General features: G+C 43.2%; 1 protein-coding gene and 1 long non-coding RNA gene across 2 annotated transcripts in view; one reads left to right on the forward strand and one right to left on the reverse strand.

Moving 5' to 3' along the window:
• Rab2 (RAS oncogene family member Rab2) overlaps window positions 1–25875 on the forward strand; it is a 49240-nt gene that overhangs the window by 10640 nt on the left and 12725 nt on the right. Inside the window, exon 2 of the mRNA XM_067127331.1 lies at window positions 15266–15405. Within this exon, the coding sequence (XP_066983432.1) occupies window positions 15266–15405 (140 nt within the window). The remainder of the gene's footprint in view (window positions 1–15265; window positions 15406–25875) is intronic.
• The window catches only part of LOC136852565 (uncharacterized), a 145616-nt gene continuing 143657 nt past the window's right edge, over window positions 23917–25875 (reverse strand). Inside the window, exon 5 of the long non-coding RNA XR_010857183.1 lies at window positions 23917–24537. This is a non-coding gene — a long non-coding RNA (uncharacterized lncRNA). The remainder of the gene's footprint in view (window positions 24538–25875) is intronic.

The following is a 25875-nucleotide window of genomic DNA, read 5'->3' on the forward strand; positions in this document are numbered from 1 at the left end:
TTTACCTTGGTCTGCCCTGTTCTGAACCTACCACGAGTGGTCAATTAGGCTACTTTCCAGTCAAGCGCATGATAAGGCGTACTTAGACACTTCTGCGTCTCGTAGTCACTTGTTAACTTGTGCATCTTTTGGGGTTTGTTCTTTTCCCCTTACATACTTCTGAACTCTTATTTTTATATAAGTAACTTACCCAGTAATTACTTAGCTAAGAGTTTCTACTCGAACGGTAGCTTAATTTTGAATTTTGCGGTAGCGATTCTTTTGTTTTGTGTAAGTGACAAGACCCCTCCCACTTTTGGGGTAAACAGAGGAACAAATAAGCCAGTAGATCAATTTGTTTCTGCTGCTTGTATTGACTAAGCAGCTTGGTTTTGAAATTGTTGGTTTTCTTCCCATCCGATGAAGTACATTTTTATGTATGGTAGCCATCCGGCATTGTTGTTTAATAATTTTCCTGGCTTAGACTGTTACACTGATTTTGACTGTTAGCTAGTTTAGTTTGTCAGACAATAGCTCTTCTAGTTTCCAGTATTGCAGCAAAGGCTGCAATAATCGGGAAATGAAACTGACTTATGACTCGCATACTCGGTGCACAAATTGCAGGGGGCAAGTTTGTTCTATTAACCTTACATGCGATGAATGCAGGGATTGGAATGAACGCAAATGGAAGGCCTTGGCATCTCATTTAAATAAATTGGAGAGAGATCGCAAAAGGAAGGCAGCCGCTAAAGCTGGCTAGAAATTAGTAAGTCAGACAACTCCTAAGACTAATGACATAGATATTCCTGTTGTATCTCCTCCTTTTATTCCTGCATCTCCTGTATCAGTTCATTCTTCTAGACCATCTACTCCTTCTCCTGGCTCCCACACTTCCAAGCCCAATCGCTTTGCCAGCATTGAAAGTAAGTTTGATAGATTGAATATGGTGGTAGGTATAGTGGCCCAATTAGGGGCATCGATGCGTGTCCTTGTGGGTAAGTTTGACAGGAAAAGTGGAAGTGAATTGTTAGTGGAAGAGGTGGCTGTTTGTCCAGCTGATTCTCCTAGGCATTGATCACTGCCATACTCCCCTGAACCAGGGAGGAGGCATACCATTAGCCCAAGGGAGGTCAGTGGGGTCTGCCCACGAGCAGTCGCCCCCTCAGACCAACCTTTTGCATCCCAGGTTGCGTCAAGAGACAGCTGCTAGAAAGATGTCATGGACGTTCATCAACTTTCGTCTAGTTCGGAAGATTCTTTGCCAAACAGAAGGCGCCAATGGCATTTTCCCGACGAGTCGCGTCCTTTGAAGAGGTGCTCTTCTTCCAAGGATCAAGCTCCTCGACTGCCCAATAAAAGGTTGAGGGAGGCTCGTCTCAGTCCTCAGCCTTCTTGCAGTAAGTGGGACAGCCCTGATCACTTCTCCTCTCGTGGATGACAGGAACTAGTGTATACTGTAGTCACTCTTCTTCATTTAAGAAGCGTTTACTTTCAGGCTTCAAGTCCCCTGCTTCATGTGAACAACATAGTTCTTCATCGAAGTGCCCAGATTCGGCCGAGTGCCTTGTACTTGATGAGTGCTTTTCGTGCACTGAGTGCCCAGTAACGGCCAAGCACCTTGTATTAGCTGAATATCTACCTTTGGTTGAGTGCCCTGAAGCGCCCAAGCTCCCGGAAGCGTCCAAGCGCCCTGCAGCACCCAAGTTCCCTGACACATCCACTCTCACTAGGGCTCTGCCTCTTCGACTTTCATCTGTTCCTCCTGTTGCCAGTGCCTTGGGGCAGCCAGTGAATTGATGTCACGTCTGCTTTTAATTAAAGCTTCAGGCACCAGCTTCTTCCAGTTCGACAACGAATTGTCCGGCTCATTCAAGTTTGGATCCAGCTCTTGTCCGTCTTCAGTGCAAGTTGGACAGCATTGTGCAGCTTCTGCACAGACCGTCAACTGCTAAGGCACCTTCTTCAGGTCCTCCCTTGTCTCCTGTTTTGTTGGAGGAAGAGGATTTTGATCAAGATTCTCCCCTCAACTCCTTACTCGTACCTTTTGGGGATTTTGCTTCAGAACTTCTTAGAGTTGTTCTCTCCTGTGACACCTACGTCCCCAGCTTCATCCTTTATGATAAGTAGTCAGCCTTGAGACACTGTCGGACTCTCTAAATTGGTTCTCTCGTCCTCGTCCAAGAAGGCCCTTTGTGAAATGGAGAACTGGCTTTTTGAGAAGAGGGAGCAGGGGAAGGCTTGCTTTAGTGTTCCTCCTTCTCGTCTTTCTTGATCTCGTCACCTGTCTTATGCTACTGGGGAAGCTCCTTCCCTGGGAGTGGCTGTATCTTCTCAGGGCAACTTCTCAGGACTTATTGTCATAGGACGTAGATCCGCTCTTGCCACTGTGAAGGTATTCTTTTCGGTGCAAGAGATTGACCACCTTTTGAAAAGTCTTTTGTTCCTACACAAATACAAATGTCCTTTACTTATTGAGGTTTCAAGTTTTATGGAACTCTTCTGGTGACTTTCTCTTGAACTTCTTGGCGCTGACAAAGCAGTCAGTGACAGTTTGCAGGAAGTTGCTTTGCTAAATGCGATGGGCGTTCTCAAGGAAAGGGAACTGTGGGTTTCCTTTACGTCTAAGGGCGTGACAGCATCACAAAAATCAGTGCTCCTATTTTCTCCACTGGATAAACATCATCTTTTCCTGCAGACGACCATTAGTGAGATCGCTTCCACCTTGCATAAGAAGTCGACTCAGGACCTTCTGACGCAGTTGACGAAGCGTCAGAGACTGGACCATTGTACCCACCAGGACATCTCTGCAGTCGAGGCCCTTTCATGGGGGCAGGCAGAGATCTCAATCCAGGCCCAGGGTAACAGTTAGGTTTACACCCTGAACCATCAAGAAGTCATCTAAACCATCAGCCCACAAGTGAGAACCCAGTCCTCCATGTCCATGGGAGAGAGAGAGCTCGAGAGGGCCAGACCAATGGGTAATCAAGGTACTCAAGGAGGGATATTCTGTACCCTGCAGGGAGAAGGCCTCCCTTGACCAACACTCCCGTTGTATTGACAGCCTACTCCAAAGGATCAGAGAGGTATTCAGTCCCCACAGAGGAGGTTTCCTCTCATCAACAAGAAGGCCATAGAACTGGTCAGGAATTCCATGTTGAAGAGATTCTATAACTGGCTCTTTGTAGTGCCCAAGTCTACGTGGGGGTGGAGACTGGTGTTCGATGTAAGTGCTTTGAATGCCCTCATAGAAAAGACAAAATTCAGTATGGAGACAACACAGCTGGTACTTGCATCCATCTGTCAGGGGGATTGGATGACCTCCCTAGACATGCAAGATGCATACTTTCATATCCCCATTCATGAGGATTCAAGAAAGTACCACAGGTTTGTCTTCAGGGATCGAGTTTTATCAGGTCAGAGCACTCTGTTTCTGCGTCTTGATTGCCCCACAGGTTTTTACGAGGATACTTGCTTCCCTAGTGGGTTGGCTTCATCTAGCAGGGTTGAAAATCTCGCTCTATTTAGACGACTGGGTAATTCGCTCTCCCACGAAGGAATGATGCATGCAGGACTTACGGAAAACGATTTGCATGACTCAAGAATTAGGACTGTTACTGAATCACCAGAAATCACAGCTGACTCCCACTCAGAGAATTCTCTATTTGGGGATTCAGATAGACTCTGAGTTTTCGGGCTTCGCCATCCCCCAAGAGAGTGGAGGACTGTTTAAGGTAGGTCAACCTGTTTCTCGCCCTTCGTTTGTGCTGAGCAACTCAGTGGATGAGTCTCCCAGGCACTCTGGCCTCTTAGGAGCAGTTTGTAAGGCTGCTACAGTTTTACCTGAGAGCTTGCTGGGATCAGAAAGTACATCAAGGTCTTCACTTCTTTCCAGTCACAGCGGAGATGAAGGAGGACATGTGCTGGTGGAGGTTCGAAGAAAGATTGACAGAAGGGAAATCTCTTCTCCTAGTGAGCCCCGACCTAGACTTCTTTTCCGACGTGTCGGTTGAGAAGAGCTCCTCAGGAACCAAGAAGTCTCGGGAAGGTGGTCCCTGAAGGAGAAACAGCCACATATCAACCTACGAGAGTTGAAGGCAGTTTACCTAGGACTTAGACATTTTGCAACAGAAGTCTGCAACAAGATAATCACGGTGTATGCAGATGACACCACAGTCTTGGCCTACATAAAACTTCAAGGGGGGGAATTCACTCATTCTCTCTGTGCGAGATAGTGAGAGACCTGTCATGCTGGGCAGATCAGAACCGAACCCAGTTGGTCAGAGGTTCATTCAGGGCAAATGCAATGTCCTGACAGATGAGTTGAGCCGCCAGAATCAGGTCCTTCCGACGGAATGGATGCTGGACCATTGGGTTTGCGCCAACCTGTGGAGTCTATGGGGACAACCGACCCTAGACCTGTTTGCCACATCTCAAAATCATCTACCTTTGTTCTGCTCCCCCGTCCCGGACCCTCTTGCATGGGCAACAGATGCAATGATCCAAGATTGGTCAAATTTGGACCTTTACACCTTCCCGCCATTCAGGATGGTAAGGGAAGTCCTCAAGAAATTCCGCTCTCAACAACGTAAAGATGACTCTGGTGGTGCCCTTTTAGCCACAAAAGGAATGATTCCCAGACCTGTTATATCTCATAGACTTTCCAAGGCTCCTCCCTGCTATTCCAAGTCTTCTCAGACAACCACACTGCAGGATATTCCGTCAAGGCCTATCCACTCTGGCCCTGACAGGCTTTTGACTGTCAGTAGACTTGTCCGAGCAAAAGGATTTGCGCACTAGACGGAGGAAGCCATTGCCAAGTTGCCAAGTGTAGATGTAACTCGTCCAACAAACTCTACCAGGCAAAGTGGAAGGTATTTAGGACCTAGTGCAGAAGAAATGGTGTTTCATTTTCTCAGATGTCTATCCCTCAAATAGCAGACTTTCTTCTGTATTTGAGACCTTCATTGGGACTGTCTTCTTCCACCATAAAAGGTTATAGACATTTCTTTCAACCAAGATATTTCGGATATTATTAAGTCATTCGATACTACCAAATCTAGAAAGGAGGAGAATTTCCCTTGGAATCTAGATGTTGTGCTTAAGTGGTTATCTAGTACGCACTTCGAACTTATGCGTTCTTCCTTACTGAGGAATTTGACAAGAAAGACTATTTTTCTAGTAGTGCTGGCCACTGTGAAGAGGGTAAGTGAGCTTCTCACGATCCGCAAGAGGATCGACTTTTTGAATGGAGATGCAGTTTGTTCCCTTTTATTAAGTTTTTTAGCGAAGAACAAGAACCCTTTGCACCCTTGGCCTCACTCTTTCACCATTACAAGCCTATCTGATTTTAGGCATGGAAGAGGGGGAAAGAGTGCTGTGCCCAGTGAGAGCCCTCAGGCACTGATCTTTATGTCTAGTTGTTATAAGGATTTGAGTACCCCTGGGCCCTATGATGGTGCTATTCTGGCACAGATGACAACCTCTGCACCCACCTTGGAGATTGAAAGTTCTCCAAATATTGATAACTTCTACAAAAATAAATTGACAAATAGCAGTACAGGTAATAGCAAATCTCCTGATCCCCCTCCTGACTACCCCTTCCCTGGACCCTCTAGCTATGCTTCATTGATGACGACTTCAAGCAAGGACAAGGACTTCTCCAAGAAATCTTCATCGAAAATTAAATCCCCAACACAGCCAAGTTGTGTGAAAAATTTGAGAATGCTCCATATCGAAGACTTACCAGTCAGCTGTGATTATGAAATGATCTCAACAGCTTTGAAATCATTTGGAACTGTTGTAGAAATCAGGATGAACTTTATTGATAATGAATATAAGTGGGAAGCTTGGGTTACCTTTAGTAGCCAAGATGAGGCTCTTAAAGGCAAGTAGTATAAGTGACATACAAATAGGTCAAGCTACAGTAAGAGGAGCCTTAACAGACAAAGTCCCCAAAGACATGGATGTTTATGTGCCATCTAAATGGGCTCAGATAAACTAGAGAGAAAGCAGAATGCAGAAATAATGACTCCTAAACCTCCTATGTGGCTGGTAGCTCCAGCCAAGGAGGAAAATTATAACTACTACAAATTTTGTAGGTTTCTCCAGAGAAAGGTGGGAGGAATAAAGAGCAGTGATATTTCTTGGCTTGGGAAGAACACCGTTCTTATTCATGCTAAAACCACAACCAAGCATATATGCTGAACTTGTTGGACATTAAAAATGATGAAATGATTACGAAGATAAGCCCTACTTACGATTTAGCTATGAGAGAGGAGTACTATTTGATAGAGACCTATATGACATGACAGAAGAAGAAATTCTGGAAATGAGTCCCACTTCAGTTTGGAGAGTGAAAAAGGCAGCTATTGCCAACATGATCATTTTAACCTTTGTAGACTCTGAAGTACCTTCTCATGTCATGTTTGAAAATGAAAGGGTACGAGTACGTCATTTCCAGCAAAGACCAATACAGTGCTATCATTGTTTTAAGTTTGGCCACTCATCAAAAAACTGCAAAAATGCTAAAATTTATATAAATTGCTCTGGTGTCCATCATAATGATGAATGTAATAGAAAAGCAAAATGTTTTAATTGTCAAGTGGAAAATAAATCTAATAACAAAAATTGTGAAATTTACAAATTAGAACTGTCTGCACTAAATAAAGCCAATGCAGAGCATATAAGTGTTGGTTTTGCAAAATGACAATTAGGACAACAACCTAGGAGCTATGCACGAGTTCTTAATCCACAATCCCTATCTACCACTAGGGGTTCAGTGGCAGCACCCTCTAATGTAGCAGGTGTATCAACCCCTGTGGTAGTGGCCCAGCCATCTGGGTCTGGTGCGCGACCTGTTGAGGCTAGAGCACAAACCTCCAAGGAGGATAAGATGGCACTTAACCCAACCCCCTTGGAATTGTCTCACTCTGCCTGACTTAATGGAGACTGAGGAGCAAAAACACCAAAAGAGATGTTCCCCCTCATCCTCCCCTCCCTCAAATCCAATTAAACTTGCGTCACTTAGTAATAGATACGAAGTGCTGAGCTCAGTGCAAAAACCCCAGCCTGAATTTAAACAAACTGACAAGAAAGGGAAACAAAATGACACCAGTAAATCAACAGATAACAAACCAAACCTGTCAAGGCCAGTTCTTTCCAAATCATCTCTTGACAATGCTCATAAACAAAGGAGAGTAAATGAGAAGGCTCCATCGAAAGGGCCTTCCATCAAGACCAAAAAATAGTTTTCATGTGAATACTACAAGGGAACTGTAGAGGTCTTAGGGCTTGAAATAAAAAGCTGAAGATATTGCTCCAAGATCATATCCCAGGTATTGTATGTGTCCAGGAAACTAAGCTTGGAAGCACACATATAATCCTGGGTTAAATTATAGAATATATAATTCTCCACCACCAATTGGAGATAGAACTAAGGGAGGTGTAGCAATTATTGCGCATAAATCGTTGCAACACTCCTTGCTGTCAATTAACACTCGCCTCCAAGCTGTAGCAGTAACTTTCATTTTAGGCAAGCAGATTACAGTCTGCTCCATCTATCTGGGAAACTGGTATTATTCCTAAGAGCTGGAAATTATCATTAATCCTCCCTATGAAGAAACCCATTAATCCTCCCTATGAAGAAACCGAACAAGGATCTTTCTTTACCTAGCAGCTACAGACCAGTAGCTCTCACCAGTTGTGTTTGTAAGCTGATGGAAAAGAAGATTAACACCAGACTTGTATGGCACTTAGAAACAAATAAATTGATTTTCTCCATTCCAGTTTGTCTTTAGGAAAACGAGATCTACTTTAGATCCCATGCTCAGGCTCTCAAACCAAATACAACAAGGTTTTGCTAAACAGAGCCAAACAATAGGAGTTTTCTTTGATTTGGAAAAGGCATATGACACCACGTGGCATTTTGGTATTATAAAAAAGTTGTATAAGATGGGCATTAAAGGAAAAATGATCAGATTTATAAATTCATTTTTACCAGAAAGATATATAAAGGTAAGAGTTGAGAATCATGTATCACGACCTTTCTTACAAGAAGAGGGAGTTCTTCAGGGTAGTGTCCTTAGTGTCACCCTCTTTGCTGTTGCTATTAATGAAGTATTAGAAAAGGTATCATCACCAGTAAAGGGGTCTTTATTTGTAGATGATTTGGCTCTATAATGCACAGGATGTGATGCAGTATCTACCAGCAGGTTCATGCAAAGACCCATCGATAAAGTAAGCAAGTGGGCTGATGAGGAAAGGTTTCGATTCTCCGAGTCAAAAACTGTCGCTGTTCAGTTCTGCAGGTGCCAAACTAAATGGAATTATTTTACTTTATTCTACTGAAGTAAAATTTTTAGGAATGATCTTTGATGAAAAGCTCACTTGACCAGTTAAAAGTGGAAGTGAAAGTAAGAGATCACTAAATATTTTAAAAGTAGTATCTAATTTTAATTGGGGTGCTGATAAGAAATCTTTGTTAAGACTTTATAATGCAGTATGTTTATCTACGTTAGACTATGGCTGCCAAGTATACCCCTCTTTTGGCGTATGCCTCATTACTCAGGTTTCTGCTGGTGACTTTCCCCAGACTACTTATGGATAATCAGATGACTTCTTCAAGACTTCCTAAAATGGTGGTGTCCTCTTCAGCTAAGAAAGCTCTCCTTGAGGTGGAAAACTGGCTCTTGAGCAAGGGGGAGCAGGGAAGAGCCTCTTTTAGTTGTCCTCCGTCTAGATTGTCGCAGAGAAGATACTTTTAGTATGCGACCAGAGAGGCTCCATCCATGGGAGTGTCTGCCTCCTCCCAGGGAGACTTCTCTGGGTTAATTGACTCCTCTAGATGGTCGGCGTTCAATTCAACCAAGATTTTGTTCTCGTCCTTGGAATTGGACCACCTTATCAAGCACTTATTCAAAGTCTTGGAAGTTCTCAGCTTTCTTGACTGGGCAGTAAGAGCTCTTGCTCGTAAATTGAAGGATTGCCCGCATATCCCAGAAGACTTTTCTTCGGATTTTTTGGAAGTCATCTCTTGCCCAGATAAAGGTTTTAGAGACGGCTCGTTTGAATTATCCTCGCTATTTGCAATTGGAATCCTCAAGAAAAGGGAGCTTTGGTGTTTCTACACCATGAAGGAAGTTATTCCTTCCCAGAAGTCCGCGTTCCTCTTCTCTCCTCTTGATAAGAAGCACATTTTCCCTCGAGCGACTGTGCTGCAGATTGCATCTGATCTGCAGAAGAAGTCTACACAGGACTTCCTCACACAGCAGATTGCATCTGATCTGCAGAAGAAGTCTACACAGGACCTCCTCACACAATCAGCAAGATGACCGAGGGAGTCTCAGGCCTTCTCCTCTAGGACAGTTTCTCCTGTTCAACCCCAGCCCTTTCGGGGTAGATGCAGACAAAGAGACTTCCCCAGACCTCACAGAAATGCCTGTTTCACCCCCAGAGCAATCAAGAAGTCCTCCAACAAACCACCCGCACGTAAGTGAGGATCTAGTCCTCTGCACACCTGTGGGGGCAAGACTCTTCCACTTTTGGGAGCATTGGGAAGCAAGAGGAGCGCAGAGTTGGATTGTTCAAGTACTAAGAGAAGGCTATTCAACAAGCCTGTATTATTGACGACCTACTCCTCAAACTCCGAGAAGTTTTCAGCCCTCTCCCAAGAAGTGACAGCTCTCCTAGAAAAAGAAGCAGTCGAACTAGTTGAGGACACCTCCTCTCTGGGGTTCTACAATCGGCTGGAGGCCAGTTCTGGATACAAGTGCCCTGAACATGTATGTGCAGAAAACAAAATTCAAGATGGAGACATCCCAGTCCGTCCTTGCATCCATTCGTCTGGAAGATTGGATGATCTTGATAGACATGAAGGACGACTACTTCCATGTCCCAATTCATCAGGACTCGAGGAAGTTTTTAAGGTTTGTGTTCCACCACAAAGTGTACCAATTCAGAGCCCTTTGCTTCGGTCTGTCAACAGCCCCACAGGTATTCACGCAGGTTCTAGCCCCAATGGCGAGCGGTCTCATCTGGTGGGGTCAATATTTCATTGTCCTTCGATGATTGGCTTATTCGCTCCCAGTTGAAGTCCTTCGATGATTGGCTTATTCGCTCCCAGTTGAAGGAAAAATGTGTGGAGTGATGAAAGGGACAAAGGAGAAGAACATGCTCTTAAGTTACAGATGACCAGTTGGGGGTTTTACAGGTTGTCTTCCATGTTATAAAGGCAATTAGTGGCTGGAGACCAGTCATTGATCTCTCTCATTATAAAGGTTTAAAATAGAAAGGCATGGCTTTTTTAGATTCCATCAGCAAGGGTGACTTCATGCATTCAGTGGATCTGAAGAATGCATACTTTCAAATACAGTAACTGTTTATCAGTTTTTTTTATAAAGAAAAGTTACTTATATGTGAACTAGGGTTATTGTCTACCAGTTCAAGTTTTGTGTTGGCACCATCCTGACAGGTTTTCACTAGTGTTTGCCCTTGTATCAGCTCAGGCCCATTTTCAGTGTACGAGGGTAAGTCAAAAAGTTCCAGGAAAAATTGTTGAATGATGTATTTACACAGGAATGAAACAACCCAAATACTTGGTAAACAATTATCTGTGATGTAGTGATCCATATAGACTTGTTACCTCAGTCATCCTCTTGCTACCGTGGTGTTAACATCTGCTTCAGAAAAGTAACTTCTTGAACCCATGGAAAATAAAAATTTTTGAGATGAGAGCTAACATCAAGTTCCTGACCAAGCTTGATTGGAAACCAGGAAAAATTATTGAAGCTTTGCAACAAGTTTATGGAGATTCTTCTCCATCTAAATCAGTTGTTTATGATTGGATAAAGCGATTTAAGGATGGTGGGGAGGACCTCAAAGACAACCCAAGAGTGGGAAGACCATCGACTGCAAAAAATGAAAGAATTATGGCTTTGGTGCAGAATCTAGTGGATGAAGATCGTCGGATTACTATCGATATGATAGCTAATGAAACTGGGATCTCCCATGGTTCTGCATTTTCAATTTTAAATGAAAATCTTGGTTTGAGTAAACTTTCAGCACGTTGGGTCCCAAAAGCGTTGCTTGAAGACCAACTGCATCAAAGAGCTGAACTTTCTCTTGCAGTTTTAACGAAGATTGAATCAAATGAATCAGAGTTTTTGACCGGATTGTTACTGGAGATGAAACTTGGATCCATCAATATGACCCAGAAAGTAAAATTCAATCAAAGCAATGGTTACCAAGAGGTTCAGCTGTACCAGTGAAGTTCAAAGTGGCGAGATCTGCCCAGAAGGTTATGGCAACAGTGTTTTGGGACTCCAAAGGAGTGATTTTGATTGATTTCCTTGAAGGACAAAAAACAATCACCGGGAACTACTACAAAGGTGTTTTGCAAAAACTGAAGACTGCATTGGCTGAAAAACGTCGAGGAAAGTTGCACCGCAGAATTTTGTTCCATCATGATAACGCTCCAGCACATTCATCAAGGGTTGCAAGAGAAGTCCTACAGAAATTTAGGTGGGAAACTCTTCCACATCCTCCATATAGTCCTGATCTTGCTCCTTCAGATTTTTTTCTTGTTCCCAAAACTCAAGGAACACTTAAGAGGAGTCCGGTTTGAATCTTTGGATGCTGCTAAACATGCAGTTTCAACATGGTTTAATAGAAAGGCCCCAAATTTCTACAAAGAAGGGTTGCAGAGGTGGAAACAGCACCTTGAAAAGTGTATAGAGTTAGATGGTAGATATGTAGAAAAATGATGTTTGAATTTCCTTAAATAAAGAGTATATTGAATTTTTCCTGGAACTTTTTGACTTAACCTCGTATACTCATGATGTGTTACCTGGATGATTGGCTAGGTTTGATGTACTCCAAGATGCAGTTGTTTTAGACAAAGAACACCTTCTATCACCTTGTCACAAACATAACAAATTGTGATAAACTAGGAGAAGTCAAATCTTATATCCAAGTAGCAGGCAAAGTACCGGCTGTGCCGTAGACACAGCAGCGGCAAGGATCTTTCCCTCTGACTCGGTGAGAGAAAACTTGTGGAGGTGACAGTGCAGTTCGTCTTGACAGGAACTACCATCTCTTCCTGACAAGTCATTCTCAGCCACTTGTTGTCTCTGGAGAAGCTTTTTCTGCATGGGTGACTGTATCAACATTTGCTTCATTGGCAGCTGAAGCAGCGTTGTTAAGAAGCAGGTGATCCTTCCTCCCATATGCATATGCACTGAAGGACTGTTGGGGCACACCTGAATGGTTCATTTGTATTGGGTGTGTGGGTAAAGGACAAATCTCATTTGCTCATCAACACTCTGGAATGAGCAATATTGCTACTCTTTCAAAGTTTCCAGGACTGTCTGATGGGTCACTAGGTAGTGTTCATGAGCAACTACTGTATTTTTCAACAAGCAAGGGAGGGAATCTTTATCCTTTTCCTGTATCAGTTGGGAAGGCAGATGCACTAGTGGGTGGTTTACCATGCCATTGAGCTGTCAGCCAAATGTCAGGCCCCTACACTTTCATGTCATGGGAAGGCTGTTTGAGATTTTGGGAAGACTGGTGATCAACCTGGTTGCTATATGGCTAATGAGAAATCAACCAGTGTGCTGTTCTGCCTTCCTGTTCTGTATCCCTGGGTGATAATGGAAGACACCCTTGGGACAATCTAGACAAATATGGTTTTCCTCTGTTCAGTGTGATTTGTCAGGTGATAACTTTAGTGGTTCCATTGGCCACATGAGGACTGGTTTCCCAGTCTGCTGACCCTCTTGGTTGAGGAACAGAGATTCCACCATGGCTCACTCTTCTTCAGCAGTCACACATTCAAGGTACTACTAGAAGGTTCAGTCCCTCCACTGACACATGTGAAGGTTATCCAACAGATTGTGCAAGAAAGAGCCATTTCTTGCAGGACTGCATTTGGGATGTCTGGCTACCGCACCTGTTCCTATGCAAAATCTCCATATACGAGTTCCTATCAGTCTCATTGGTGAAAGGCTGTTGCTCAACCTTGAGCCAGATGTTTAGTCTGAAGGGTGAGGATCTCTATCAGTATACTGTAGTTATGAGGAGCTATGAGCAGACTTTTTATCATCCTGAACTTCACCCTCCTAACTTTCATTCTTTGCAGCTTAATCCAGGTGGCATATGAACCCATGGGGGAAGCTTAAGACCGGGAGCTCATTCTCAAGTTTGTCTTCCTGCTAGTCTTAGCCCCAGTGAAGCATATCAGGGAGTTACATTTTGAAAGGTTGAGTATCCTCATTCTCACTTGTTCCTGACTTTGTTGCAAAAATTCAGAGCCTTTTGGTCTTTTAATGACAGATATTAGAGTTCTCTCCCTCTGCGACTTTGTTGGTGGCGACTCAGAAGTAAGCCTTAAGTTACTCTCTTAAAAAGACTCATTTAGTTGGGCAGAGTGCCAGTTGACTTTTGTGAGTACTCATAAGCATAAGAGGGAGGTGCAAGCATAAGAGGGAGGTGCATTGGATAACACTTTCTCTTGAGGGTTTGTGAAGCAATCAAATGCACTTACAACTCCACAAGGTAGTAAGACAATCATCTAATTCAGGCAAGAACTCATGAAGTCAGGGATTTGGGCCCTTCCTTTCTTTTTGGAAGAACTGAAAGTTTTTCAGGTAATGAGGGTAGGGTTCTGGAAATGTCAGACACCTTCATCCCATTGTAGCTGAGAGACATTGCTTACAAGTTCTTTGACATCTCCTTGGGACCTGTGGTGGATGCTCGGCGGTTTGATTAGTCACCCAGCTCTGTTTGGACAGAAAAGTATCTTGCCTGACAGCCTGGTTCAGCATAAGTTTGAGGACGAATTTCCCAAGGCAGTCTCTTCCTTCTCTCTTCCCATATGGAATAGCAGCTTTTGGCTGAGTACCTGTTGGTTCGGGCCACAATACAGGTAAGCCACCTAATCAATCCTCCAGTTTTAAAGCTTCCTTAAGATGCGACTTGCCACTCTTCCCCTTAACAAGGCAGCAGCAGTAGAGCTATGTTCTGAATCTATCAGTCATACTAGTTAGATATAACTGCCACTGACTTGTGTAATCCTTAAAGGGGTTGCAAATGGTTTTCTGTAGATTTCCTTACTTGAGTGACACACTGGACACTCATGCAGGCTCAGGGCCCTACTGCTCTGGCATCCCTATGACAGACTGATGGGATTGTGACATTTTGGGTGCATTTCAACTTCCAGTCAGTTGACAGATGACCTCCCACCTAAGGAGTGAGTCTCCTGCATAAAAGGGAATGGTTTGTGTTTCTGTAGGAACTAACAGCTATTTTAAAAGCAATTTATATATTTACTTGGTGAACAAACCAGAGCCTTTTAGCGTATTTCCCACCTCAGCCACCCTACTTTGTCCCTGATGCTGAAGGAATAAATACTTTGTGATGGCAGATTAGTGGAGTATTCCCCCACTCAACCCCCTTTAACCATCAATTTGCTACATTGTTAACAAGTGTAAAAAAGGATTTTGACAAAGGAAAAATCTATTTCTGGGGAGGGGCCCGTGTCACCCGGTGAAATAATCCATTCAGCATCTGATACTGAGGAATACTCAACATGAAAGACTCTGGTTTGTATAATATACCAAGAAAAATATGAATTACTTCTAAAATTAATATTTCCAAGCATGGTTAATAAAACAGCAGCAAAGGAATAAAGGGTTTAGTACTGTGCTTTATAATCTGTCCACCAAATTTTTGTGTAGTGTCTCCAGTAATTTCAGCTAATATTACTTTGTGTATGTATTTATTGTTTTTTATGGTAGCTGAAATTAAGACCTTAAAAGAGGAAAAAATTTCAAGAGTTTTTAGCCCATCTTACTATTACTGTATTAATTTTACTTATTTATTATTTGTCAGATTTGTTATTTGTCAGTTTAAGACTGGGTTTAGTAATTAAGGAAAGGTGGCTGCAGAGTTTTAATTGTTTTAACCTTGTCATATGAGAGGTATGTAATAACTGCATGTCTTCATGGCAGAAATATTCCAGTACAGGCAAGTTCATCTTAATTTTCACTTGTATTTCCTAGATTTTATCTTTGTTTATTGGAATTCATGTTGAGAGGATTAGAGATCATCATTTTCTTTTATGTGATTTTCCATGTAAAATGAAGGATTGACTGTTTTTTTATTACAGTTGTGGGACCTTTTAGTATTGCCTGTGGTATACATGCAATATTAAATTTTAATTACTTTCTCATGTTTTATTTGGTGTTTAAAGTGAATGAATTAATTTTCAGTATTAAATTTCTTGTTTCAGGTGTGGGCAAATCATGCCTCTTACTGCAATTTACAGACAAGCGCTTCCAGCCGGTCCATGACTTGACCATTGGTGTAGAGTTTGGTGCTCGTATGATCACAATTGATAACAAACAGATCAAACTTCAGATCTGGGACACAGTAAGTGTGGCAAACATAGCGTACAATTTTATTTCTTGATCCTATGATTGCTTCATGGCAGTTTTGCATGTTCTAGGTACTTGTATCTCATGGTAATCACTGGTACATATCCTTCACAGTAGGGGGACTTTTACACCATGCTGCAAAAATGTTGACAACTATAAAACTCCACTTATTTTTCTGCTGTTTTTGAAATGCTATTCAAAGCCCATATTTTAAAACACTTTAAAGTTTCAACTTTCTAGTACCTATGTAACAATATCTGTAAGGATTTTGTTAATGATCAGATCAGCTATTGATTTAAATTACCTCTCTCATATTTGGTCATTCTGTTAAAGAAATTATGGAGAATCATTTGTCATTATTTTTAACATCTCTTAAGGTTTTTGGCATAGTCTGTCATAAGTTCTTAAGGTTTATGGCTTAGTCTGTCAAAAGATCCTGTTAGCCAATGTCCCTGTGTATGATTTCCTTCTAAACTGTTTTTGTTGTAACGTCCCTCATAGGTTTGAACAAACCCTTCTCATTTGCCTGCCTTTTATCAGTAACCACTGATGGATTTGCTCTTCATAAGTCATCTTCCTTTCCTTGTTTAGCCCTCTGTGGAAACCTATTCTCAGTCTTGCAGTTTTGCAGTTTTTTTGAGTGATGTCTATTATGAACATGAAAGTAGACAAAGTTTGTTTCACTGAAGTCCCTCTGAGAAAAGTTCCCTCCTGTCTCATTACCATATTCATTGAAAATTGGTAATTTGGAAATTAAAACTCTAAAGTCGCTGTGCATTTCAAGTTTAGAATTAAACAATAGTAGGGTACTTTAAAGGGATTACATCATGGTCTTGGCTGTTTGTTGTGGAAGCTGGGTATGCTCTTTTAAGTTAATATAATTCCAAGTATAGCAGCTCTTTTATTATACTGTATTTGGGATTTTTGTTGCCCCCATTGACAAGCAATCCAAAGGGTTTCACAGTTTTCACCCAAGTATGTTTGATCTCTAGTCTTCTGTTACACACTTTTTATCCAAGTAAGTCTAATATCCAGCCTTCTGTTTTGTAGTTCTCGCCCAAGTATGTCTGAATCTCCTAACTCTATTGGTGTCTGCAGGAATTTGACTAATTCTTCACATACTATTTTCCCCAGGGGTGATCTAAATTACTTGTCTGCTGTGTCTCCCTTTGAGTATCACCTCATCAACAGATAGAACATCTGTCCATCTCCTACAGCATCTTTTCTCACTCCATCCGGTCATCTGACTCTTAATATTTTTCTTAAAGCTTTATTCTCGAATGGACAGAATCCTGTAAATACAGTTCCCTTGTCATACTATGGTTCATGTCTGTATAGCAGTACTATAGTATTGATCATACTAGTGTATGATCTGATGTTCACATTTAACTGCCTGCCTATTATTTGATTTCCATTTTGTAGACTTTCATTGAATTCCAGCTGAAGAGAGCCTGTTTTGGTTGCCATTACTAAATTTCTAAATATTTTAAGGACCTTAGTTTGTGAACCCTTTATCTAGTGTTATTTCATCCCTATTTCCATATTCTGTCCTCACGAATTCTGTTCCATTTAGTTTTATCTTAAGCCCCATTTTTCTTGATGTATTACACATTCAGCAATGAGCTTTGAGAAGGACAAATACCAAAATGGTGACATTTCTATGTAGAATCCTACTGTGTTCTTAAAAGAATGTAAACTCTCGTGTTTTATGTGGAATATCTTTAGTGATAATGGGTCTGGGTGTTGAAGCTTGCATTTCTTGATTGTCTTCCCACTAGGAGAAATAAGGTTTAAGAATGTAGAGACTGAAGAAGATTCCATCTGTGTGTTCTAAGGGCAATACCCCCCACTCCAATCCTTGTTACTTCCTTTGGGATAGTGTCTACCCATACTGCTAAATACTGCTACCTCAGTGCAGTCCTTGGAGGGTATACACTGACTAGGCACTGATAATGCATGGTGCTGTGTCAAGAGATCCAGTCCACCCCCTCCTAGACTCTGCTAGTTCTATTCCTTGAGAGAACAAGAAAATAGAGAAGTGATTGAGAGCATTGTGGCCTTCTTTTGTTATTCCAGGAAGGCCTTCCCTGTTTACCATTAAACACAGGGCAGTGTTCATGGACCTCATTGCTTCGACTTTCACTTCCCCTTAACATCATGCATGTGAAAATTCTGCTGCTTGTTATGTTCCTGCTCCTTTTCCTTTAGGGATGGCTGCCTTGACTATTGTTTCAGCAGATGTGGAAGAGGATGTAGAGACATGTTCTGGGGAGGTCGAGAAGGTGCTGCCATGATTCATCTTCCTCCTTTCCCCCCCCTCCTCCTGCACACCACTTATCTCATCATCAGTTTGAAGGATGCATAGAAAGAAGGCCTGGAAAGCATCCCTCAGCGAGAAGGCTAAGAGGTATTCTGGCTGCCATGCCCCATTAAGAACGATGGCAGTCTTAGTAGACTTTCACAAGGGTAGGTGATTGTGGGAAGTTTGGTTCACAAGTCAGTTTGTCCATGATTTCTGTTGCATGGTTCTCCTTATGCACAGATTCCTTTGTGCATGTGTATGGTTCTCAGGAGGACTGACTTGACTTTTCCCATGCTGATGTTTCATCGGGACCATGTAGGGATGAGCTTGCATTACCCCAGACCCCTGACCTTTGTAGCCCCTGGGCTACCATGTCCCATCCGTTACGATCTTGGGTATGGCTGTATTCGTGTGCATAGCACCAACTTGGCCAGCTTGAGTGGGTCAGAGCGTGCACAGCCTGGTGCTTTCGTGGTTGGTACAACACTATGTGCTAGTGTACACAGGAAAGGGATTGTTCTTCTGCTTGCTTCATTTGGGTTGTGGAGTTAGCCAGGCTGGCTTTCCTCATGTAGTGCATTAAAGGTGATTGTCTGCATTCTTCTTTGTTGTCTTCCATTTGTGACCAAGTGCCTTGGGCCATTCCAGGCCCTTGTCTTGATCCCCTGAGCAGGGCAGAATTGAGCTACTGTCTCCCCCCCACCTCTGGCAGAGGAACTCGGTTTGCCCTGTCTTCAGTTTGCTGAACCTGATAATCCACTGCCTGTGAAACGTGCAGGCTGAGCTGGATAGGCATTTTCACAAGATTTTATTAATGAGTACATTGGCCTCAAGAATTGACCAGGACACCTGGTGTCTTACTTAGAGTGCCCCATGGGGTTCACCCTGGAATTCTCTCCTTCCCTTTGGTTGCTCCTCTATGCTGTTTTCCTTAACATTTATATGGCAGCAGTTGCTTAAAGTCCCAGAGGCAGCCAAGACTTATCTTTGCAGGTGGATCCATCAGTCTCCTGTCTGATAGTAACCTTGGGTTGGAATGGCTTCATGTGAAGAGGATTGCATTCTCTAGAATGTTGTTGTTGTCTGGTGGAGGATGTTGATCTTTGTCTCTTACAGATCTCGTGTCCTGAAGTTACATGACAGTATTCGTAACCATTTGCTCACAGGTTTTGACTTACAGCAATCTTGTTTTATTAAACAGGTCAGTCATGAGTTTCTCCTTTCTCTTGTAGTGGGTTACGGTCAGAGAGGCAGTAGAGACTTGGAGAATTGACACCCAGAACTCCTTTATGCATCATGCTGTCATTCTAGGTTCCCTTGGGACCCATTTAGGTACTAAAGCCAAGGTTTTTGGGGGTGGCTGTGCCACTAACACCAGGCTTTGGGAGATGTCAGATTTCTGCTACAGCCCAATGAGGTCACTAGCAATCTTCTTCCTCTAGGAGTCAGGAGTCTTCCTAGCCTTTTCAACTGGGAAGAATAAGGAAGTGCCTAAAGATATCTATCCTCCTCTCTTGCTGCCAAGAGTTCAAGGAAATATGTCCTTCCATCGGACAGCATGGCATCAAATGGAGGCAGAATCTTGGGTAGCCCATATCCCTTGGGACTCCCCTTCAAGGATCATTGTTCACCCCCCTCTCTCAGACTGACCTCATTTCTGCTTGTTCTCCAGACTTATCCAAATCTTCTATCCTACTGACAGAGGTGTCGACAAAGCTGGAGAAAAACTCACTGGGGGTTGTGGTTGGCTGCTCTCCAGACTTCTAGAGCCATCTCTTCCTAGTGGATAAGGCAACGAGTGACTGGAGACTGGTCATTAGTCTATCTCCTCTGAACAAGTTCATCTTTCAAACTCCATTTCAGTTGGAAACCCTACATTCCATGTTAGCTTTCTTCAGAGAGCGATTTATGCTTTTGATTGATCTGAAGGATGCATATTTTCAAATCTATACTCACCCTTTCAGACTTTCAGAAATACCTCTGCTTCATCTGCAACAGGTCAGTCAGTTGGTTGAAAGTGCTTTGCCTCAGCCTAGCAGTTGCCCCACAAATGTTTACATATGCGTTCGCATTAGTTTAGGCTCATTTGTTAGGAATCCCTGTTACTGTTCTGGATGATTGGATGATCCTGGCATCCTCAAGATGCAGTTACTTTGAGTTTGAAATCAACTTGTTTTGTAATGATATGGGGATTGTGATGGAGAAGTTTTATCTCATACCCAAACAGTGGACAAAGTACCTGGGTATGTTGATTGATACAGTATTGGTGAGAGTCTGTCTAGCAGATATTTAAATCAACAAACTCAGGGAGATTTAAATGTGATTCCTGCCTGGCAGAGATGTAGGAAGATCTCTTGGTAGCCAGATGAGAGGAACCTGCTCTTGTTCTCATATGTATCAACGATAGGGTGGGCTGCATACATGAGCTGCTTGTTTGTCTTGGAGTGTGGAATGAAGAGGTTTCTCACCTGCACATCATGTCTCAAAATGGATTCAACAATGTCAGCGCAGCAAGCATTCTGGAATCAGCTGAGACACTCATTAGTGTTGATGAGTGTCAACATGACTGTGGTGTCATATCAACAAGTCAGCGAGGTAGATGATCTCTTCCCCCCTTTACCTGTTGGCAAGCATGGGTATGAGTGGGTGGGCAGCTCACCATGCCGTTGAGCTAGCAGTTAAATACATAAAATACACCCCAGGCCATCAGAATGCATTAGCTGACCAGCTCAGTCACAGGGCTGGTTGTGAGGAGAGAATGGTCTCAGCACTTGCATGTAGCTGGGTTTTTTAGGTTTGGGGAACTCCAGTTTGGCACAAAGCTAAACAGGAAGCTCCTGGTGCTTTGCATACCAGTGCTGGACGTTTGGATTGATATACAAGGCACCTCCCAGCACCCCTGGGATAACCTTGATGCTTAAGTATTCCCACTGCCCTGTATGATCTGCTGACTGATTAACTGAATGTTGGTCACTCCTGATCTGGGAATGCACTTGATGATTCCTTGCTGGTTGCAGGTTGATTGGTGTCCAGATCTGCTGTCCCTTCTTGTCAAGGCACTGAGAGAGCTACCTGTGACCCATAGTGTTTCACCACCCTCACCTGATCAGGTAATGTCATTCTATGCAGTAGCATGCACTTCATGGCTGGAGGTTATCCAGCATCTTCTGTATGGGAGAGGCTTTTCTCTCAGGGTTGTATGAGAGAGGTCTGGTATAGGAGATCTGTGTAAGGTGTACCAGGCAAAGTGGGCCATTTTCTGTGGTTGGTGTTGTCAACAGGGTCTATCCAGTAGGAGTAGGTCTATCCAGTAGGAGTAGGAGACACTGTTTGGCAGATATGGAGTTTCTGGTCTAACTCTGCCTTTATGAGCTCCTCTATAAATCAGTGATTGAAGGCCACCATGCATCCCTTTCTCAGGTCTTTCACCATACGGGCCCAGATCTCTGCCTCGCTGAAGGTCTCCATGCTCTTGAGGGTCTTCATGCATTCTTGCCTGCCTCTTGAACTTTGGCCTCTGGAATGGGATGTAAGTCTTGTTCTTTTTAGTCTCACCTGGGAGTCTTACAATGTCCTGAAAAAGTATGTGGAAAGAGTAGGCAGATTGCACGATCTCTCCCTACACAGTGCACCACTTGGAAGGTTGGGGTTTCCTCTTGTGTTTGTTGGTTCCTTAGTTTGTGGCAAAAGTTCAGAACCCATCAGTTTTTAACAAAGAGATTAGAGTCATTCTTGATCCCCTACCTTGATCATCTCCCTTTAAGCGAGACTTTGTAGATAATAATTAAGGTGAGATGCTGTTGTGTCCAGTGCAAGTTTTATGGTGCTGCCTGTGCAGGGCTTGACACTTTAAACCTGGGGTGTTGCTAACTGTTTTTCAGTAATTTACAGGAAGGCACAGGAAAGTAATGTCTAAGAACAGTCTTGATCTGGCTTTATGAATTTATTAAACGGTCATCTTTTTGTTAAAAATGCTGACTGTACCTAGGGTGACGGCTCATGAAGTCGTACAGTTTCCTATCATTGGTCTTCAGGATAGGTAATTGGATTTTCATGATATTATGTTACCTTTAGAGCTGGTTTTCCCTTCTTACGGAGGGCCCTGTCTCCCTTGACTTTGCACGTGCTATGATGTGGGTTACAGGAGTCATCCTTTTCTTGTTCACTTACTTGATCAGAAATGTGACAATTCCTCCTGCCTTAGGAGTGTCTCCACTAAGTCTTATCATGCATTAAGTGATTGGGCGAGTTACCCCACTTCCCCATTCACAGCTGCAAGTGAGCAACTTTCGTTACCAAGTTGCAACGACTAGACCAGCTTTTGCCAAATGTACTCAATATAAAAGCTTTCAGGTTTGTTTGTTTAGGAAAAATGTAAGTAATCCTGAAAAATTTTCTATATTTACTAGAAATTCACCCAACAGAATTCCATCAATACTAATTTGGCACATACGTCATTCACAGATAATTTCAATTTGCTTTTCACTTTGAGTGAAAATATCATAGTGAACAAGAAACTGAACATTTCCATCATAACCAATGTAGTGTAGTGCTTCTATAGGTACCACATTGTCAGGTCACCTGTCTTTCATATCTTTGTTTTGACTTCCAATTCCTAATCATCAGGCTTTGTTTCCACATCAGTATTCTGCAAAACAATGTACAATAGTTACTAGGGTGTTACCTGTTGTTTAAGTGGGAAGCTCGATACCTAGGACTTGATAGTCGTGATTTCTTTATTATTTGAAGTTGATGTTGTAGCAAAGGTGTGAGTAAGAGGCTGCATCTACAATTTACTAATTTATTCAAACAACAAGCAGACAGGTCAATATAGCTCTTCCAAGCGGAAATGTAGTGCCTGACATGAGGCGAACAAAACGGGTCAGAGTACAATCACCTGTGTTTGTGGGAGGATGGGAAGATGTACATAAATCAATATGTAAGACAATAATGAAGTTATGATACATACAACTGGAATGCTGACATTGTAATACTTGTGCTAAGATTGATACATTTAACATTGCTTGTGCTACGAATGATACATTTAACATAATGGAAATATAAATGATTATATATGTACAATGGATGCGTGACATAAGGTGTGTTTCTTGTATGCATGTGCTTGGCAAGCAGAGATGCTTGTTGTAAGATTAGCCGGCCAGTAAAAATGGACGATGTTTGGGTCCGTGTGGGACCCTACAGGACTCCATCCCTTGGAGAGGCATATGGTTGTAGGTTGGTGTCTGGGAGGTATGCTGGCTTTATGCAGTTGATGGAGACCCAGGTAGTTCTGCTGTCCACTGTCACATGGTAGGCTTTGTGTCTTCTCCAGATGACGTGGTATGGTCCCGAGTAGGCTGGGGAAGAGGGGATGCTGTGTACGTCTACCCGTATGAAAGCATATTTTGCATTCTGGAGTTTGTTGGGGACATACACTTTTCTTGCCATGTGGTAAGTCGTCTTAGCTGGCATTATTTGTTCTAATGCTTTGCGGGTGTCAGATGGGGATGTTGGGCTTGTAGGATGTTGAAAGATGTCTGCTGGCGATGTTAATGATTGTCCATACAGGGCTTCTGCTGGAGATGCATTTAATGCGGTGTGTGGTGACATTCTCTGGCCCAGTAAGACCCAAGGTAACTCCTTTCTCCAACTCCTGCCCTGACATCCAGTGGTGAATGATGCTTTTAACGATCGGTGTAGCCTTTTGATGATGCTGTTAGCCTCTGGGTTGTAGGCCATCATGTGTATTATTTTTGTCCCCAAACTATCTGTGAAGGCATTCCATAAGGTGGACGTGAAGTTTGCTCCTGTCACTCGCGATGACCTGCGGGACTCTGTGTCTGCTGACCCATCCGATGAGAGCTTTCACACAACTCTCCGCCATCTGCTGCCGTATCAGTATTGCTTCAGGCCACCTAGTATTTCTGTCTATGATGGTGAACAGGTATTTTTACCCCTCAGGGGGGGTTACAGGTCCCACTATGTTGACGTGGATGTGGGCGAGGCGGCGGTGTGTTGTGTGGAACTCTCCCATTCCACTCTCTATGTGCCTTGTTATTTTTGACATCTGACATGGAAGGCATTCTCTTGACCAGTTTTTTATGTCCTTTTCATTCCCCACTAGATGTACCGCTCTGCTAAAGTTCAGGCGGTTGCCTGGCTTGAGGGGTGGGACAGGTTGTGGGAGAGGTTGAAAGACTTTCTTCTGAGGCCTTCTGACAGGTAGGGTCGAGAGCGTTTAGTACTTGTTTCGCAGGCGATGGTCGCCGTCTCCATTGTTGTTGACAGGTCGCTCCATGTAAGGGCCAGGTTGTCCCGCCACAGTCCTTGTAGGTCCACGTCTCTTTCGTTCTTGCTATTTCGGGATAGGCTATCCCAAGCTGGACGGCGTTGGCAAATGCGTCCACCACAGTGTTTGCTGAACCCTTCAAGTACTTGATGGTGCAGAAGTGTTCAGCTGTTGCTGATAGGTGACATTGTTGTCGTGCTGACCATGCATCTGTTGTCTTTGTGAAGGCGTGCAGCGAAGGTCCCGTTGTATGATGAACTGCTGTCCTTCAAGCATGTGGTGGAAGTGACTGATGGCCTTGTGGATTGCTAGGAGCTCCCTGTTGAATGTGGAATACTTTTGTTCTGCTGACATTTACTTCTTATTGAAGAACGCCAACAGCTGACAACCATCATCTGTGTCCTGCCCTAGTACTGCGCCCATCACTGTGTTACTTCTTATTGAAGAATGCCAACAGCTGACAACCATCATCTGTGTCCTGCCCTAGTACTGCGCCCATCACTGTGTTACTCGAGTTAGCCACCAAAGTGAGGGACCTATGGGGTAGAGGAAAGATTAATGTGGCTGCAGAGTTTATTGCATGTTTTGCTGAAATGTATTATTTTGAACTTCTAACCAACTTAATTTTTTATGTTTTCCTTGTAAACACTTATAGATAGTACTCATGATTTTAGCAATATTTGGGATAAATCTATGATAATAATTAGTCCTGAAAATTCTTGTACTGCTTTAATTTTTGTTGGTTTTGGGAAGTCAGTAATTGCTTCTACTTTATCTGGGAGGGGTTTAACGTTGTCTGGGCTTATTTGATGTCCCAGGAATTCCATCGTTTTCTTTGTCCATTCGCATTTGTCTTCCCTTACTACGAGTCTGTTTTCTTTAAGTATTTGCAATACCCTTCTGATGTCCTTCAGATGTTGCTTGAGGTTGGGGCTAAATATGAGGATGTCGTTGATGTAGACCACACAGAAGGGAAAGTCGCCCAGAAGTTTGTTCATAAGTCCTTGGGAGGTTACCCTGCATTCCGAAGGCTGAAACAGCTGTAGTTGAATGTATAGGTGCCGAAGGGGGTGATGATCGCAGTCTTTTCTATATCTTCCTTCGGTACTGGAACTTGGAAGTATCCCTTCAGCAGGTCTATTTTGGTGAAGATCTTTGCTCCGTTGATTTGGTTGGTTTTATCTGCTATGTTCGGCAGTGGGTATCTGTCTGACTTCATTTTGCGGTGGTCTCTGCACGGGTGCCATGTTCCATCTGGTTTCTGTACCATGTGGAGGGGGATGCCCATGGCCTGGGGATTTTTGGCATATTCCTGTATCCTCCATTTCCCTGAACACTTGTTTGGCATAGGCAAGTTTCTCTGGGGCTAACTGTCTGAAGTGTGCGTGGACTGGGCGGCCTTCTGTTTCTATATGGTGCTGGATGTTGTGTTTTGCTGGTCTGGTTAAGTCGTGCTGCAGGTCATCTTTGGAGACCTCTTCGTAGGTTTGAAGAAGTCAGTGTATCTGGCGGTGGGGTATCTGCTGAGACAGGGCCTGTTTGTCGACACTGTTGTTGTGGTGACTGTGGTGGTGGGTTGTTTTGTTTGCACAGCTGTTGGGGAGATGATACAGGTGCTGTTTTTGGGATCAGTTGTTTTGATACTATGTCCACTAGCAGGTTGTGTGCTTTTAGGAAGTCTGCTCCTAAAAGTGCTAGCATCACATCTGCCATGCATCTTGAATGGTGCTCCACTAGCGGTGGATATGTGGAGGTTGGTTGGTAGGACGGGGTTGAGTCGTTCTTGCAGGCTGGCTGGCAAAATGATATGCATAACCCAGTGTCGATGAGGAATTCTGTGTTCGACCTTTCGTCCCTACACGTGGAACCCTTGT

The sequence above is a fragment of the Macrobrachium rosenbergii genome, chromosome 3, assembly GCF_040412425.1.
Source record: "Macrobrachium rosenbergii isolate ZJJX-2024 chromosome 3, ASM4041242v1, whole genome shotgun sequence".
NCBI classification, from domain to species: Eukaryota; Metazoa; Arthropoda; class Malacostraca; order Decapoda; family Palaemonidae; genus Macrobrachium; species Macrobrachium rosenbergii.